Source organism: Toxorhynchites rutilus, chromosome 3 (genome assembly GCF_029784135.1).
Source record: "Toxorhynchites rutilus septentrionalis strain SRP chromosome 3, ASM2978413v1, whole genome shotgun sequence".
In the NCBI taxonomy this organism is placed as follows: domain Eukaryota; kingdom Metazoa; phylum Arthropoda; class Insecta; order Diptera; family Culicidae; genus Toxorhynchites; species Toxorhynchites rutilus.
The window spans coordinates 426,452-440,594 of record NC_073746.1 but is presented as its reverse complement, the minus strand read 5'-3'; the positions used below and the strand labels follow the sequence as shown (position 1 = coordinate 440,594).

The following is a 14,143-nucleotide window of genomic DNA, read 5'->3' as shown; positions in this document are numbered from 1 at the left end:
AAAACCAAGGAAAGTGAAGTGGAAGGTAAAACGTAATGTCAGAATTGCCGTTCGGACGTATCCCTTTTTTTTTTTTTTTTTTACAACTTAAATGCATTTTTATGCAGATGTTTTGCTATTTGCATACATATTTTACAGTTCAAGTGACACAGTCTGGGCTTTACATCTTTGGTTCAGCTTTTGGATTTAAAATCATACTGTTGAGCAAAAGTTCCTTATTTTTAATTTGACAGTTGTTCACCATTTTAATGGTATTGTTTGAAATGGACGTATCCCGTAAGTTTGAACTTATTTACATAGATGGTATCCAAACAACACTAAACATTGACTACAGTATCGCTGGCACGGTTGATTGCCGTTATGAACCAGCACAAAAAACAAAGCTGCAAATTATGCGCCAGTGGCGGTACCACGATCAAAGCATTCCCTGAATAAATCATATCACATCAGCCAAGCCAGCTGGCGGAAGCATATGCATAAAGGTTACTAGGTTACCATTTTCAACGACAACTGTTTAGTTATTATACTGCTTCAAATACCTTCGACGAAATCAAATGTAACCATACCAACGTAAGTAATAACATAAACAAATCCAAACTTTTCGTCTTGCCATTCCTCATACGTCTTTTCTAAATAGTGTAAATTACGAGCCACCTGTTAACTCCACCATCTTGGTAAAAACCAAGGCGCCTCTATATATACCAGGTGAAACAATCATATGAAATGCACTTTCAGCCATATTGGAATTGCTGTCGGTATTGTTTACAAACAGCATCAGAACGCTGCTGGCGGCTCGCTACACACTGCTACGATGCTTATTCGAACGATGCCTACTATGTTCGACTTTCGCGAATTTATGTGAAAAAGAAGGGATGATTTTGTAGAATTTCATTCTCATTTCCACTACTCTCGCATGTGAAAATGCAAAAATGGTGTATCCTAGCAATAACAAAACAAACAACCCCCGCTCCACAAACCGTAATCCCCTTCTTATTGAAGTGATGATGTTGCTTCACCTGTTATAAAGGGTGTGTCACATCAAATTGCATCACGGAAAAAACGCTGTAGAAATTCGCCAGTAGACCAATCCTTTTGAAAATTTCAGACAGTAAAATAAAAACTATTAAACAACTTTTGGCATTTTCTTTTTATTCATACTTCGAGCTCAAGCCCGTATGCTTGCACCTTCCTCTTTACCCCGTCCATAAGGTTCTGTACAACGTCAGGTTGTAGTTTTTTTTTAACAGAAATCCATTTTCTCTTGAAGTCCGCCTCCGATTTAACAACTTTTGGGTTCTTCCGGAGGGCCTGCTTCATAATCGCTCAATATTTCTCTATTGGGCGAAGCTCCGGCGCGTTGGGCGGGTTCATTTCCTTTGGCACGAAGGTGACCCCGTTGGCTTCGTACCACTCCAACACGTCCTTTGAATAGTGGCACGAAGCGAGATCCGGCCAGAAGATGGTCGGGCCCTCGTGCTGCTTCAATGGTGGTAGTAAGCGCTTCTGTAGGCACTCCTTAAGGTAAACCTGCCCGTTTACCGTGCCGGTCATCACGAAGGGGGCGCTCCGCTTTCCGCAAGAGCAGATCGCTTGCCACACCATGTACTTTTTGGCAAACTTGGATAGTTTCTGCTTGCGAATCTCCTCCGGAACGCTGAATTTGTCCTCTGCGGAGAAGAACAACAGGACCGGCAGCAGACGAAAGTCCGCTTTGACGTAGGTTTCGTCGTCCATTACCAGGCAATGCGGCTTCGTCAGCATTTCGGTGTACAGCTTCCGGGCTCGCGTCTTCCCCACCATGTTTTGCCTTTCGTCGCGGTTAGGAGCCTTCTGAACCTTGTATGTACGCAGGCCCTCCCGCTGCTTGGTCCGCTGGACGAATGAACTTGACAAATTCAGCTTATTGGCGACATCCCGGAACGAACTTCTCGGATCACGTCTAAACTGCTTAACTACGCGCTTGTGATCTTTTTCACTGACGGAGCATCCATTTTTGCCGTTCTTCACCTTGCGGTCGATGGTTAGGTTCTCAAAGTATCGTTTTAGTACTCTGCTGACGATTCCCAGCATCTTACCGATGTCCCGATGTGACAACTCCGGATTCTCGAAATGAGTGCACAGGATTAATTCACGACGCTCTTTTTCGTTCGACGATATTTTTCCAAATTTACGAAAAATTGACAGTGAAGCATGGCCAACGTGATCTATACACTCTTATCTGATTATAAGCAAAAGCTGAAGGTATAATTCCTAAAAAATAAATTTCTACAGCGTTTTTTCCGTGATGCAATTTGATGTGACACACCCTTTACATTGATATAAGCGCCTTGGTCAAAACCTAAGATAAGATCAGACAATAGGGTCCTTTACGAACCAAATTTCTGTCAGATACGGACCAAATTTCTGTCAGTCGTTCTGATTTCTGATTGACTGATTTCGATAAATTTTGTAAACAAAGCAGATTTTTTCAGTGTTGCCAATAAAAATAAATAGCGTTGGATTTGTATTGAATTTAAAAATGGTGAATTTAACCCTTTCGTTACGAGCGTCGTCTATAGACGACGTCCGCGCGACGAGCTGTGTGTACGAGCGTCGTCTTTAGACGACATGGAATTCATACTGCTCTTCGATCACACCAGCGCGATGTGCATACTTTTCGGCACAGTGCTCCGTACAGGGGTAGCACTTCGGCGGAGCACACTGTTGTAATGAAAGGGTTAATGAATATTACGATGTTTAGATTAAAGGAAATGCGGAGGAATTATATGCAAGTTTATGTATGTGTTTTTTCACAATGAAGTAAAGTGAACGGCAAAACACTCATTTGTCAATTTAGATTTCGTTAGGTCCCTAATGCGATTTCATATTTCGGAATATAATTTCCGTAGCTAAGAAAAAATGAAAAGTCTCATCATTCACTATGAATAAGGCAGAGTTGTTAGCTATAGCTCGTAAATATGAGAAAAACAAAGAAACAAATTTAAATCATCGAAATTTATGAATTTGTTAGAATTTTTAAATTGATATCTATTGCCATGAGAAATAAATGCTTCTCCTGAAAATTAATTAATCAAATCTGTCGAATCTGTTTAGATTTTTTCTATACTGGAAGCCTATTGAATGTAACATAATACATTTTTTTAATTTAGGGACACCAAAAAACATCGGTATATAAGATGATGAATTGCTAACATTAATGAATGAATGAATTGGAAATTCTCTAGAAATTGTTTGATGTGATATACGGTATATACGACGATTTTTTTGGTACATACTACCCATGACGCTGGTTTAATATATATCCTAAACATAGGCGAAAATGATTCAAAATAATATACCTTTATGGCTATTTTTTTATCACCTAAATCTCTTACAGGCACATTATCAACTTTTCGCTAGTTAAATAAGATCTATTTATATATTACGTTGACGAAGTAAATTTAAGTAGGTTAATTTATGCTGTAAGGCTTACAGTGTAAGCAGTCGACATCAGATACCGAAAATTTCATCCCTTCCACTTCGACGCGGCTCTGGTTTTATTGAAAAAGTCTCTTCTCCACCACGAAACAATCAATGATACTTTCTTGAGGCAAGAACCAGTGGCGGAATTTGTCCTCATCAAACGCCGGCGTTAGATGGAATCCCGCGAGGTAGCGCTCCAACAATCGATAGGTCTCTTTCAAATCCGCTTCCCGTATTTTCTGGAAACCGAACGTTTTCGTATCGTCCGGCAGTTTATACAGTTTGGTCGTTCTCTGCATGGTCATGTTCCGTGAGAGATGATAAAATTTAATCTGCAATCAATTGATCAATGAGCTGATATGTGGAAAATATCTCAAGCAAAACCGAATTTACCTCAACCAGCTTCTTCGGGTTCATATACCGATACCAGTAATGGCTAAAAGCGACCGGTAGCCGAAATGAATCCATCCTGATGGCTCGACTTGACTCTTACTTCACAGTGATATTCCGAGCGCCAACCGGGTGGTTGAAGTGGCCACTTCAAGAAGGTTGGTTGATAATCGAATCGATACATGGATTACATGGATATATTCATCAGCACATCTTGGCTGGGAATTTGGTCACCTACAAATAACTGGTTAAAATATTATGCTACACCACACAATAAACTTCCTGCCTGTACTACTAATTGGTCCAGTACGCATTACCGCCGATTCGTTGATTCCAGCGAATGTATTGTTGCTATCCGCACGGTGATTTTTGAAATGATGATAGATTTTCTTCGCGGTTGCCAAAAATAACAATTATCAAAGTTGTCAATATCATGTAATAAAATTTACCAATCGTTTTTACATACGGTTGGTAATATGTACAGAAAATTTGTACATTCTACCAATGTTTGCCTTACCAAAGAATTTGATATATTGATATTTTTTAGTGAGCATTTTTCTGGGTGCATGTTCAATTTTATTGCACAGCCAACTTATATGACGCTATAATATTGAGCGTGTGTGGATCGCTTAACTTTCTGGCAATTGTTTTCCAGTTGCGAGAACGTGACCCAGTGACCAACATTGAATTCAATATTACATGACACCTACAAAGCAAAACACGTATTCTTCATATCACTGACTCAAAAAAAAACAAGAGTTGAAAATTTAGATTGCAAAATTTTCGAAAAGTACATATTGTTACAGTTACGAAGTAAACTCAACGATATGAGGATGAGCTTTTCGTCACGGCTCTATCTGCTTCTGGGAGGACTATTCGTCACTACTTCAGTTGTTATTGCTCATGATGCAAAAGGTTTCGACGATACGATTCTTTTCAATCTCGCCTGGCATGGAAAAGATGAACTTTTGGTATGTTGAAAATCCTACGCCTAGTCAAGAAAATAAATCTATATTTTTTTATTTTTCATTTAAAGAGCACTAATATTGGTGACGAGGAAATGGCTGTGACTACCGCGAACAAGGAAAAATATCGATGCATTATTCCATCAATTGCTACGAAGGAATCCGGAGGAGAGGTGCAATACAATGGCCCAAGTCCGATAGAGTTGCTTACACCGCTTTTCAGCCATTCGACCTGTTCTTATAGAATCGAAAGTTACTGGACCTATGAAGTTTGTCATGGGAATTATATCAAACAGTATCACGAAGAAAGGCAAGAGAAAACAAGCAAGTTGCATTACTATTATCTTGGCAAATGGGACGAACAAAAAACAGCCAAACTGAAAGCTCAATATGAAAAAAGTGGTGGTGAAGGAGATAAATCTAAGTACAAAAAAATCGATGGACTTAACTTGCCATACATTGAACTGGAAATGGATTCGGGCACAGTATGTGATTTGAATGGAGAGCATCGTATTACCAAAGTTCTATACGTGTGCTATCTACATGGTAAAAACGAAGTATATTCGTTGAAAGAAACGTCGACATGCAATTATGAGGTGATCATTTTAACACCAATGCTTTGTGCCCATCCGAAGTATAAACCACAGGATACAGAAGAGAATAAAATCAACTGTGTTGCAGTAGGAAATTCCCCAAAGAAACCGAAAAGTCTCCTTATGATGGAGATTGAGAGCATGAAAATGAAATATCAAAAGCTTACGGTATGAAACAAGACAATCATATTTCAACACATTTAGTTTGCGTAATATTATATTAGTTTTATTGTGTTTGATTTTATGTGCTTTAATATAATTTTCTACTATAGGACATCCATTCAGGCCTTATTGAAGCCGTAGCTATTTTGAATTCTGAGGTTTGTTTGGTTTTTCATGTCATGGTTATGCTTCTTTTTTATTAAGTTCAAAGTAAATATGCATGGAATGAAAACGACTGTTTCTTACAGGATGGTCCAATGAAGGTTGAGCTTTTCCCAAGTGACATTCCTATCATGGATGTTTCTGATAAAAAAGAGTCAACTGAGAATGCTGCTAGAAAGGAAAATACAAACCTGCTGAACGCATTTACAAAAAAGATAACCAAATCGAGGGAACTTAAACCACTTTTAGAATTTCTGGATGGAGAATATTGTCTCACTGGGGTTTGTAGCAGCTATTTTGTCATTCTGATATCCAATATATTACATAATAATTTGCAGGGATCGGGTTGGTGGAAATTTGAATTATGCTATGGAAAGCACGTGCGACAATTTCACGACGATACTTCCATCTTTTTGGGATACTTCAAGAAAGATAAACATATAGAATGGTTGGAGAAAAATCCAACAATTCTAAACAAACGTGAACATGAAAATCAATTGAGCAATTTCTACAGTGGAGGCGACATTTGTGATAAAACAAAACAGCATCGGCAAGTTGAGGTGAAATTAAAATGTACCGAACACTCATCTAGCTCAAATGCTATCGCGCTATACCTCCTGGAACCACGACCATGTGAATATATTCTGAATGTAGAATCGTCTTTGATATGTGACGTTTTGTCTCATGCCGGAGAAAACATGCTGCTACCAGAAAATCTGCAAAAGCTGGAAGAGGACACCCTGTACGTTATTGATAGCAGTAACAATGTAAACAATTGAATAAACAGACTAATAATCTAAAATAATATTTATTCAGTTTTTAAATTCTACTTGAGATGATTTTGTTTCAGTACTTATCTTTACTGACAACTGTGTGAAAAGTTGATCCCAGTTCCATGGCTCGTCGGGTTCTTCTATATCCTCCTCGTTTTCTAGACAGTCAGTGAGAATTGATATATCGATTTCATCCAGATTACCAAGAGACGATCTTCCCTGACGAAAAATATCAGAACTCAATTGTTTATAAGTTGTAACTCTGTGAATATGGAACACATTATTCTCAACATTGATTTGGAACACATCTGACATCATACGTGGGCAGATTCAGTGATTCGTTGTGCAAATTATTTTCCTGAAGTTCATCCACATCTGGAATTGTCGGAATGTCATCAATTGGATTATAATCGATGGTGCTCGTCTCTTCTGAAGAAACATTCGTTGGACCGAAACGTTCCCTAGAATTTAGCAATTGTAAGTTTCAGAGTGCAAACGTAAGCTGCAGTAATACGTACATTTCTAGAAGATTGGAGTAATTTTTTCCATTCCTGTGAAATAAAACTATGTGTATTACGGAAAGTGAAAATTCAAAGGATTAATACTTGACGGAATTGCTACTCGTTCGTAAAACATCATCCATCCAACTATCTGTTTTAATTTGTTTCGTAGGAGTCGTTACAGATGATGAACTCATCTTGAGCCTTTTGGAATTTACCAATTTTAAAGAAACTAGAAAAAAAATACTTTCAAACTAATGTTTAATATTCAATGTTGTCGTTTTCCTCGTTGCCATGGTGTTAGCATTAAATTTTGGTCAAATTGTTTTGATTTTCGGAAGAGTTCATTTCAACACTCAAGAAATTTTTTTTGGTTATCCGCGATAATGAAGGTAGAGTGTTGACATCTAGTGGCGATCAAGGCGTTGTACTATAGGTGGACCGTAATGTCAAAATTGCTGTTCGGCCATTGCTCGTGAAAAAACAAATTTGTTTACAAAACAAGTCGTATCTTTTGGTGACAAATGCATTCGTTGGCAAAATAGCTGCTCGCGCTTTATTGTCGAATCATAACAGTGCAGAAGGATGTTTTAGTATATCTTTTCGCCTTCCTTTCCAAGCAAAATGTACTTCTGTTTGGCTCCCATCGGCGGGGAAAAGAGTACTATCAGCTTACAGCGATGGTGACAAAAAATTATGCTGATTGTGGCTCCACTGATTTTGCTCAGGGAGAAGAATGCTGTGCATATACCGGGAAGGAGATCCGGAAAGGGCCGTTACAAGTAATTGGCTAGAGCAAAAGGAGGTTATGCACTATATTCCACGAATATATATTTGCTTATTTTTTCCTTCAATTATTTTCCTTAGCAAGTTGACATTGAAATCATAACCACATACCCAAACAAAAAGTAAATAATTCTGAAAGTTACGTCTCGCTACTCGTCTCACGTCATGTCCTGAAAGTGTCAAGAACGAAACACCTATAGCATCTTGGTGGCGATATTCGTCTTGTGAGGTAAAATAACCTCAGATCAAATCAGATGAATTGAAGACAGTCTTAAATTTTTCAATTCGAATGAAGATTTTTATTTATTGTTATTTTCAAACTGAAAAAAACATAAATCTGGCCCTTGCTTAACAGTTTTTCTAAAAATTTCCTGATATTTCGACTAAAACTGAAACTCAATTTTGAATTTGTCAGACTCAATTTTCCTTAAACATTTTTTGACAGTTTGCATTAAGGCCCTGTTCTCACTGCAGCGGGGCGTCAGAGCGAGGCGTGTTTATTTCTCGCCACAATTCACTCATATTGCACCGTGCCAGAATACACGCCTTCGGAGTTTTTTGTCAAAATTGTCAATGTGTGAGTGTAAGAAAAAATGACATTTGGTTTCGTTTTGAAATATTCCAGCACCGTTGAACGTATCCAGGTCATAACGTCGACGATGAAAAACATATTTTCAATTAGTGCCCCAGTCAAGCAAGAAGGGTTTCAGGACATGCTTCTGCGTCCACGCTTCATGTTGTCGAAAGCAACACGATAGACTCAAATTCAGAAGATATCGATTGGTATTGTGCGTCTGCCACATCTGAATGAATCAAAACAATAACAAACAAATTCGACTTTTCCTCATTCCCGCACACAGGGGTGCCAAGTAGTTTTTTCACACAATATGGAAAATATAATATTGCGCAAAATCGTAATTACGATATATGTTATTATATAGACATCATTGTATGAGAAATTGAGGAGAAAGCAAAACAAATAAACAATTGACTGAACAAAATGTGTATGTTCTCTCGATTCTACTCGCCGCTCGGATTTTTCTTACTATGGGAGCTGCTACATCCTTTCGTACAGTTCACGTTAGCTTTCATGATACGGCTTCTTTCTTAATTCTTTATTTTAATACATCTTCACAAAATTAAATGTCTCCGTAGTGAATAAAATGGAAATAAAATAAAATAAAAATGAAGGCATGTAAAGACATTCGGCAACCCTCTTCTCGCATGCACGCAGTTATAAATTATGTCACTACTACATACAAACATATGCAAGAGAGGAGCGGAGAAGTTCTGAAGAAATAAATCATAGTTGCAGTTGATTTCTGTAGCCATGGTGTTGTTAGGGTGGGTTTAGACCAGTGATATATTCATGTGAAGAAATATCATGAGATTTATAGAAATCGCATCAACCGTTTACACTAGCGTGAACTTCTATAATGAATATATTCATATTTTCGGTGAGTTTATTCACCTAAAGTAGAACTGCATCCAACTTTAGTGATTTCTCACCAGTGAGAAATTCACAAGCGTTTACATATGCTGAATTTATTCAAGTTATATATACCTCGAATAAGTGTATCATATTTATTCTCACCCGTTTACACCTATTTTCACGTGAATAAATCCATCTATAGCTATAGATCTCCCTAATGTAAACCCGCCATTAAGGCCCATTTATACGTTGCTAGTAGCTGACTTGTCAATGAGCAGCTACTGACCCGGTGAACTCGCTTGACAATTGGTTTATTCGCCTTGTCCGTTCACACAGTGTGAGCTGTTGGCGAGAAACTAGATATGACGGCACGGGTTTACCAGGGATGCCAGGCGATTTTTCAAAAGTCCATCAAATAGTCAGAAACAGCAATCAGGTCCGAATTTGTCAGATGATTGATCCGAAATCTATTTCTCTATTGGCAGTTTTCTTCTTAGGTTTTCAGTTGAATGTATCATTACACAATTTTATAGCGAAACAGAAGCTGATCGTGATTAAAAATACATACTTTGTGCTGAATTTCTTTGAACTGAAGGTACTATCCGAAAAAACAGAAAGAAAAAAGGGATTCGGGCCAGGAATTGGATGCAAAGAAAAGGAACAACAAATACAATATTGAAGGAACTCTGCGATGAGGATCCCCGAGATTACAAAGCAGTGTTGAGAATAACACCTGAACAGGTGGAAAAACTATTGGGTTTAATTGCTCCACAAATACAACGCCAAGATACACTCATGAGGGATGCTGTACCTGCAAGAGTGAAATTAGAAATGACATTGATGTGCCTTTTTTCTGGAATATCGTTCAGATTGTTATTGATATTTTTTTAGAATCTCGAAAGCATCCATAGCTAAGATAATTCCGGAGGTATGTGATGCTATAAATGGCAGTCTGAAAGATTTTTTTAAATTTTTTTTTTTATTTATTTCGCCTTGCCAGCAGCTTCGTATACCAATTTGTGAAATGAAAATGATAGTAGATTTGCAGTTGGAATAAATATTCATCAAAAATTAAAATAATGAATGAAAATGTACTTTTTTAAATCGAGTAAGTATTCTGTTTCTTAGAACAATACTTTTTTTTGCAAGTTATGAGTGAATTTTGAATGAAAATTGTGCCTGATAATGATTCTATATTAGAGATTCTCAAGAAAACTATCTCAAAAAGAAAGCGTGCCCCGCCAGCGTGCAAAACGAAATAACAACGATTTCATTTAGAAACTATGAGGGTTTTATTTGTTTTTCCAATAATTCTCAAGTCTTTAAATATCTTCGCATATTTTCAAATATCTTAAAAATAGAGACATTTCTTTATATTTGGCATCCATGATTCGAACGCTAAATTCTGTTTTTGACGTTTTGAGGGATGCGAGTGCAAGTAAATTCAAAAAACTTTGAAGTAGCTCGCACGCCGGATTACACATGACACTAACTGGCATGATGTGTTCACACGGTGTGAGTAGCTCCACTGCAGTAACTGACTAGACCGACTCGTATGCTTACTCGCACCGTCTGAACCCGGCTTTAAGGCCCATTTATACGTTGCTAGTAGCTGACTTGACAATGAGCAGCTACTGACCCGGTGGACTCGCTTGACAATTGGTTGACTCGCCTTGTCCGTTCACATAGTGTGAGCTGCTGGCGAGAAACTAGATACTACGGCACGGGTTTACCTGGGATGCCAGGCGATTTTTCAAATGTCCATCAAATAGTCAGAAACAGCAATCAGGTCCGAATTTGTCAAATGATTGGTCCGAAATCGACTTCTTTATTGGTAGTTTTCATCTTAGGTTTTCAGTTGAATGTATCATTACACAATTTTATAGAGATTACAGAGCAGTGTTGAGAATAACACCTGAACAAGTGGAAAAACTGTTGAATTTAATTGCTCCACAAATACAACGCCAAGATACACTCATGAAGGATGCTGTACCTGCAAGAGTGATAATATAAATGACATTGATATGCCTTTCTTCTGGAATATTGTTCAGATTGTTGTCGATATTTTTTAGAATCTCGAAAGCATCCATAATTCCGGAAGTATGTGATGCTTTAAATGATAGTCTAGAAGACTTTTTAAAATTTTATTCACACGCGTCAAAAATTAAAATAATGAATGAAAATTTACTTTTTTAAATCGAATATGTATTCTGTTTCTTAGAACCTTACTTTTTTTCGCAAGTTGTGAGTGAATTTTGAATGAAAATTGTGCCTGATAATGATTCTATATTAGACATTCTCCAGAAAACTATCTCAAAAAGAAAGCGTGCCCCGCCAGCGTGCAAAACAGAATAACAATGATTTCGTTAAGAAACTATGAGGGTTTTATTTGTTTTTCCAATAATTTTCAAGTCTATAAATATCTTCGCATATTTTCAAATATCTTAAAAATAGAGACATTTCTTTACATTTGGCATCCCTGATTCGAACGCTAAATTCTGTTTTTGACGTTTTGAAGCATGCGAGTGCGAGTAAATTCAAAAAACTTTGAAGTAGCTCGCACGCCGGATCACACATGACAATAACTGGCATGATGTGTTCACACGGTGTGAGTAGCTGCACTGCAGTAACTGACTAGACCGACTCGTATGCTTGCTCGCACCGTCTGAACCCGGCTTTAGTCGTAGTCAAGAATGTAATTTTTTCCGTCAGTAATAAACCAGACTTTGTATCGAACACACGTCTTTCTTCAACAGGTTATGGGCCCAGTTGCGTCTGGCCATTGGAACCTGAATTGGAACTGAAGCGGACAAGTTTTTTGAAGAAATCAAAAGTTCATAATCAAATTACGGAAAATGTCAAACCCGTCGAAAGTAGGAATCATTCAGTTTGCTGGAGAAGTATACGATGTTTGGAAGTTCCGGGTCGAAACGCAGTCGGCTCACGGTGTGAAGGAGGTGATAACAGCGGATGTACCTGCTGATGAAGCACAGAGGAAGACTTTTCAAGAAAAGGATGAAAAGGCAAAGGCGCTTCTAGTTTCGTACATAGCGGATTCTCACCTGGAGTACGTACGTGACAAAAATACTGCTAAGGAAATGTGGAACTCCCTAGCAACCACGTTCGCGAAAAAAGGTTTTGCAGCACAAACATACATAAGGATATCCTTGGCAACGCTGAAAATGGAAGAAGGAACACCATTGAAAGATCACTTTCGTAAGTTTGATGAATTGATTCGTGAACTAAAAGGAGCTGATGCCATGGTTACTGAACTGGATGCCATAAGTCAGCTGTTTATCTCTCTACCATCGACGTATGATGTTGTTACAACGGCGATGGAGAACCTGGGAGAAGAGCAGTTGAAACTGGATATGGTCAAGGCGCATTTGCTGGCCGAAGAGCAGAAACGATCAGGAAGAGATAACGTGAGTGCTGTTGAAGGTATCAATGATCACGGCAACACTGCTAACTAACTGTCAATGTGCTAGAAAGTTTCTTTCCCTCACTCTGTGAATCATTTCGTTGCGTTAAGACGTTTATATTTTTGCTTAATAAGAAACTATTATTATATTGTTAACTTTATCCGCATATTTCATTATTTACGCTGGAATCTATTGTACGAGCCCCAAAAGGTTATGGGCCCAGTGTAGAATAGTGAAAAACGTAATAAGTTTGTGAACATTTGAGCATTTTTTTTCCCGTGATCGAGAAGTAAGCCATTTTGTTGCGAGTTGGCTAAAATGGCGGATGCTAGAGTGATAGTAGAGAAATTGAACAATGAGAATTTCGATACGTGGCGGTTTAAAATGGAACTACTTCTGTTTAAGGAAGGATTGTCGGAGTTTGTGACTAACCCCAAGCCTGAAATAACCGATGCGGCCTGGCTTTTGAACGACGGGAAAGCACGTGCCATGATCGGGTTGGCTGTTGAGGATACCCAGCAAACATTAAATCGCATAACAAGCGTATATACAACATCATATGCCTTAAAATTAGGTTGGCATATAATGCGCCTAACTGGCATATGCATGCAAAAGTGGAGGCCATATACATACATGGCAAATGCTTACCGAATTTGTTTGGATGAATATGCAACTTTGACCGGCGATAATAGCGACTTTTGCCATACTCATATACGATTTATTACAGACATAGAAAAAAAAACAAATGGTGCAAAATATTTTCGTGTAATGTTTATTATAGCCTCACGAATCGCCATTTCTATATATGAGTATTTATGTTTGTAGAAATTATAATTATTTGATTGACTTGTGTTGGGCGTGGAATATGAATGTTTAAAATAGCACAGATTAATGTTTGGTGAAAACTGCTCCGATGTGTGTTCGAACTCCGGTCGTCTGGATTATCATCCACCAGCTATCTCGCGCGGCTATCTGAAATTTAATTCAACAGCGGTTGAAACTTTCGAGTGCATCAGCATTTCATTGACATTTCAATATGATGTAATATGTTCTTTATTAGGATCTAATATGATTTACTGTTTCATAATTTTCTTCAGCATGCAACACGATTTGCTACAGTACTGAATCGATTTAAATTATACGCTTATACGACACACAAACTGCATCAGCGTAATATACGCATATGATGCGGATTAAATATATTTTACGACAATGTATATCATAAAACTGATGTTTGTTATACCGAATTGTGACTTAATTTGATAATGGTATATAAAATCGAGTTTTTGCATTTTATGCGATTTCAAACATACACGACACATACTTTGATTGATATTATATGCGATTATGATTTATTCGGATTTCTTGTAAGACTTGACACGTGCAAAATTATACGATTTAATGTTTGCTGGGTAGTCAGCTAGTACACATCATCCGGAAGACAACCGCTAAGGAAATGTGGGATTCTTTAAGAAGTATTCACGAAGCAGCTTCAC

The 14,143-nt window shown here is 37.8% G+C and overlaps 3 protein-coding genes across 4 annotated transcripts; 1 reads left to right on the top strand and 2 right to left on the bottom strand.

Moving 5' to 3' along the window:
• Positions 1-3,009: 3,009 nt before the first annotated feature.
• Positions 3,010-4,174, bottom strand: LOC129778675 (glycylpeptide N-tetradecanoyltransferase-like). Its single transcript, XM_055785731.1, has 2 exons — positions 3,856-4,174; positions 3,010-3,794 (listed from the first exon to the last, which is right to left on the bottom strand). Exons 1-2 carry the CDS (start codon positions 3,928-3,930, stop codon positions 3,537-3,539), a joined length of 333 nt encoding a protein of 110 aa, XP_055641706.1. The 5' UTR covers positions 3,931-4,174; the 3' UTR covers positions 3,010-3,536.
• Positions 4,175-4,413: 239 nt separating this feature from the next.
• Positions 4,414-6,541, top strand: LOC129778673 (endoplasmic reticulum lectin 1). 2 transcript variants are annotated; one of them, XM_055785727.1, is made up of 5 exons: positions 4,417-4,823; positions 4,889-5,578; positions 5,683-5,730; positions 5,821-6,015; positions 6,073-6,541. In XM_055785727.1, the coding sequence occupies exons 1-5, from the start codon at positions 4,680-4,682 to the stop codon at positions 6,511-6,513; spliced, it is 1,518 nt and encodes a 505-aa protein (XP_055641702.1). In that variant the 5' UTR covers positions 4,417-4,679; the 3' UTR covers positions 6,514-6,541. The 2 variants fall into 2 exon arrangements, with proteins under 2 accessions (XP_055641703.1, XP_055641702.1); XM_055785728.1 differs by lacking the exon at positions 5,683-5,730 and having other exon boundaries at positions 4,414-4,823.
• Positions 6,527-7,412, bottom strand: LOC129778674 (intraflagellar transport protein 43 homolog A). The gene is made up of 4 exons (XM_055785730.1): positions 7,113-7,412; positions 7,026-7,058; positions 6,828-6,968; positions 6,527-6,769 (listed from the first exon to the last, which is right to left on the bottom strand). The coding sequence occupies exons 1-4, from the start codon at positions 7,202-7,204 to the stop codon at positions 6,547-6,549; spliced, it is 489 nt and encodes a 162-aa protein (XP_055641705.1). The 5' UTR covers positions 7,205-7,412; the 3' UTR covers positions 6,527-6,546.
• Positions 7,413-14,143: the final 6,731 nt, after the last annotated feature.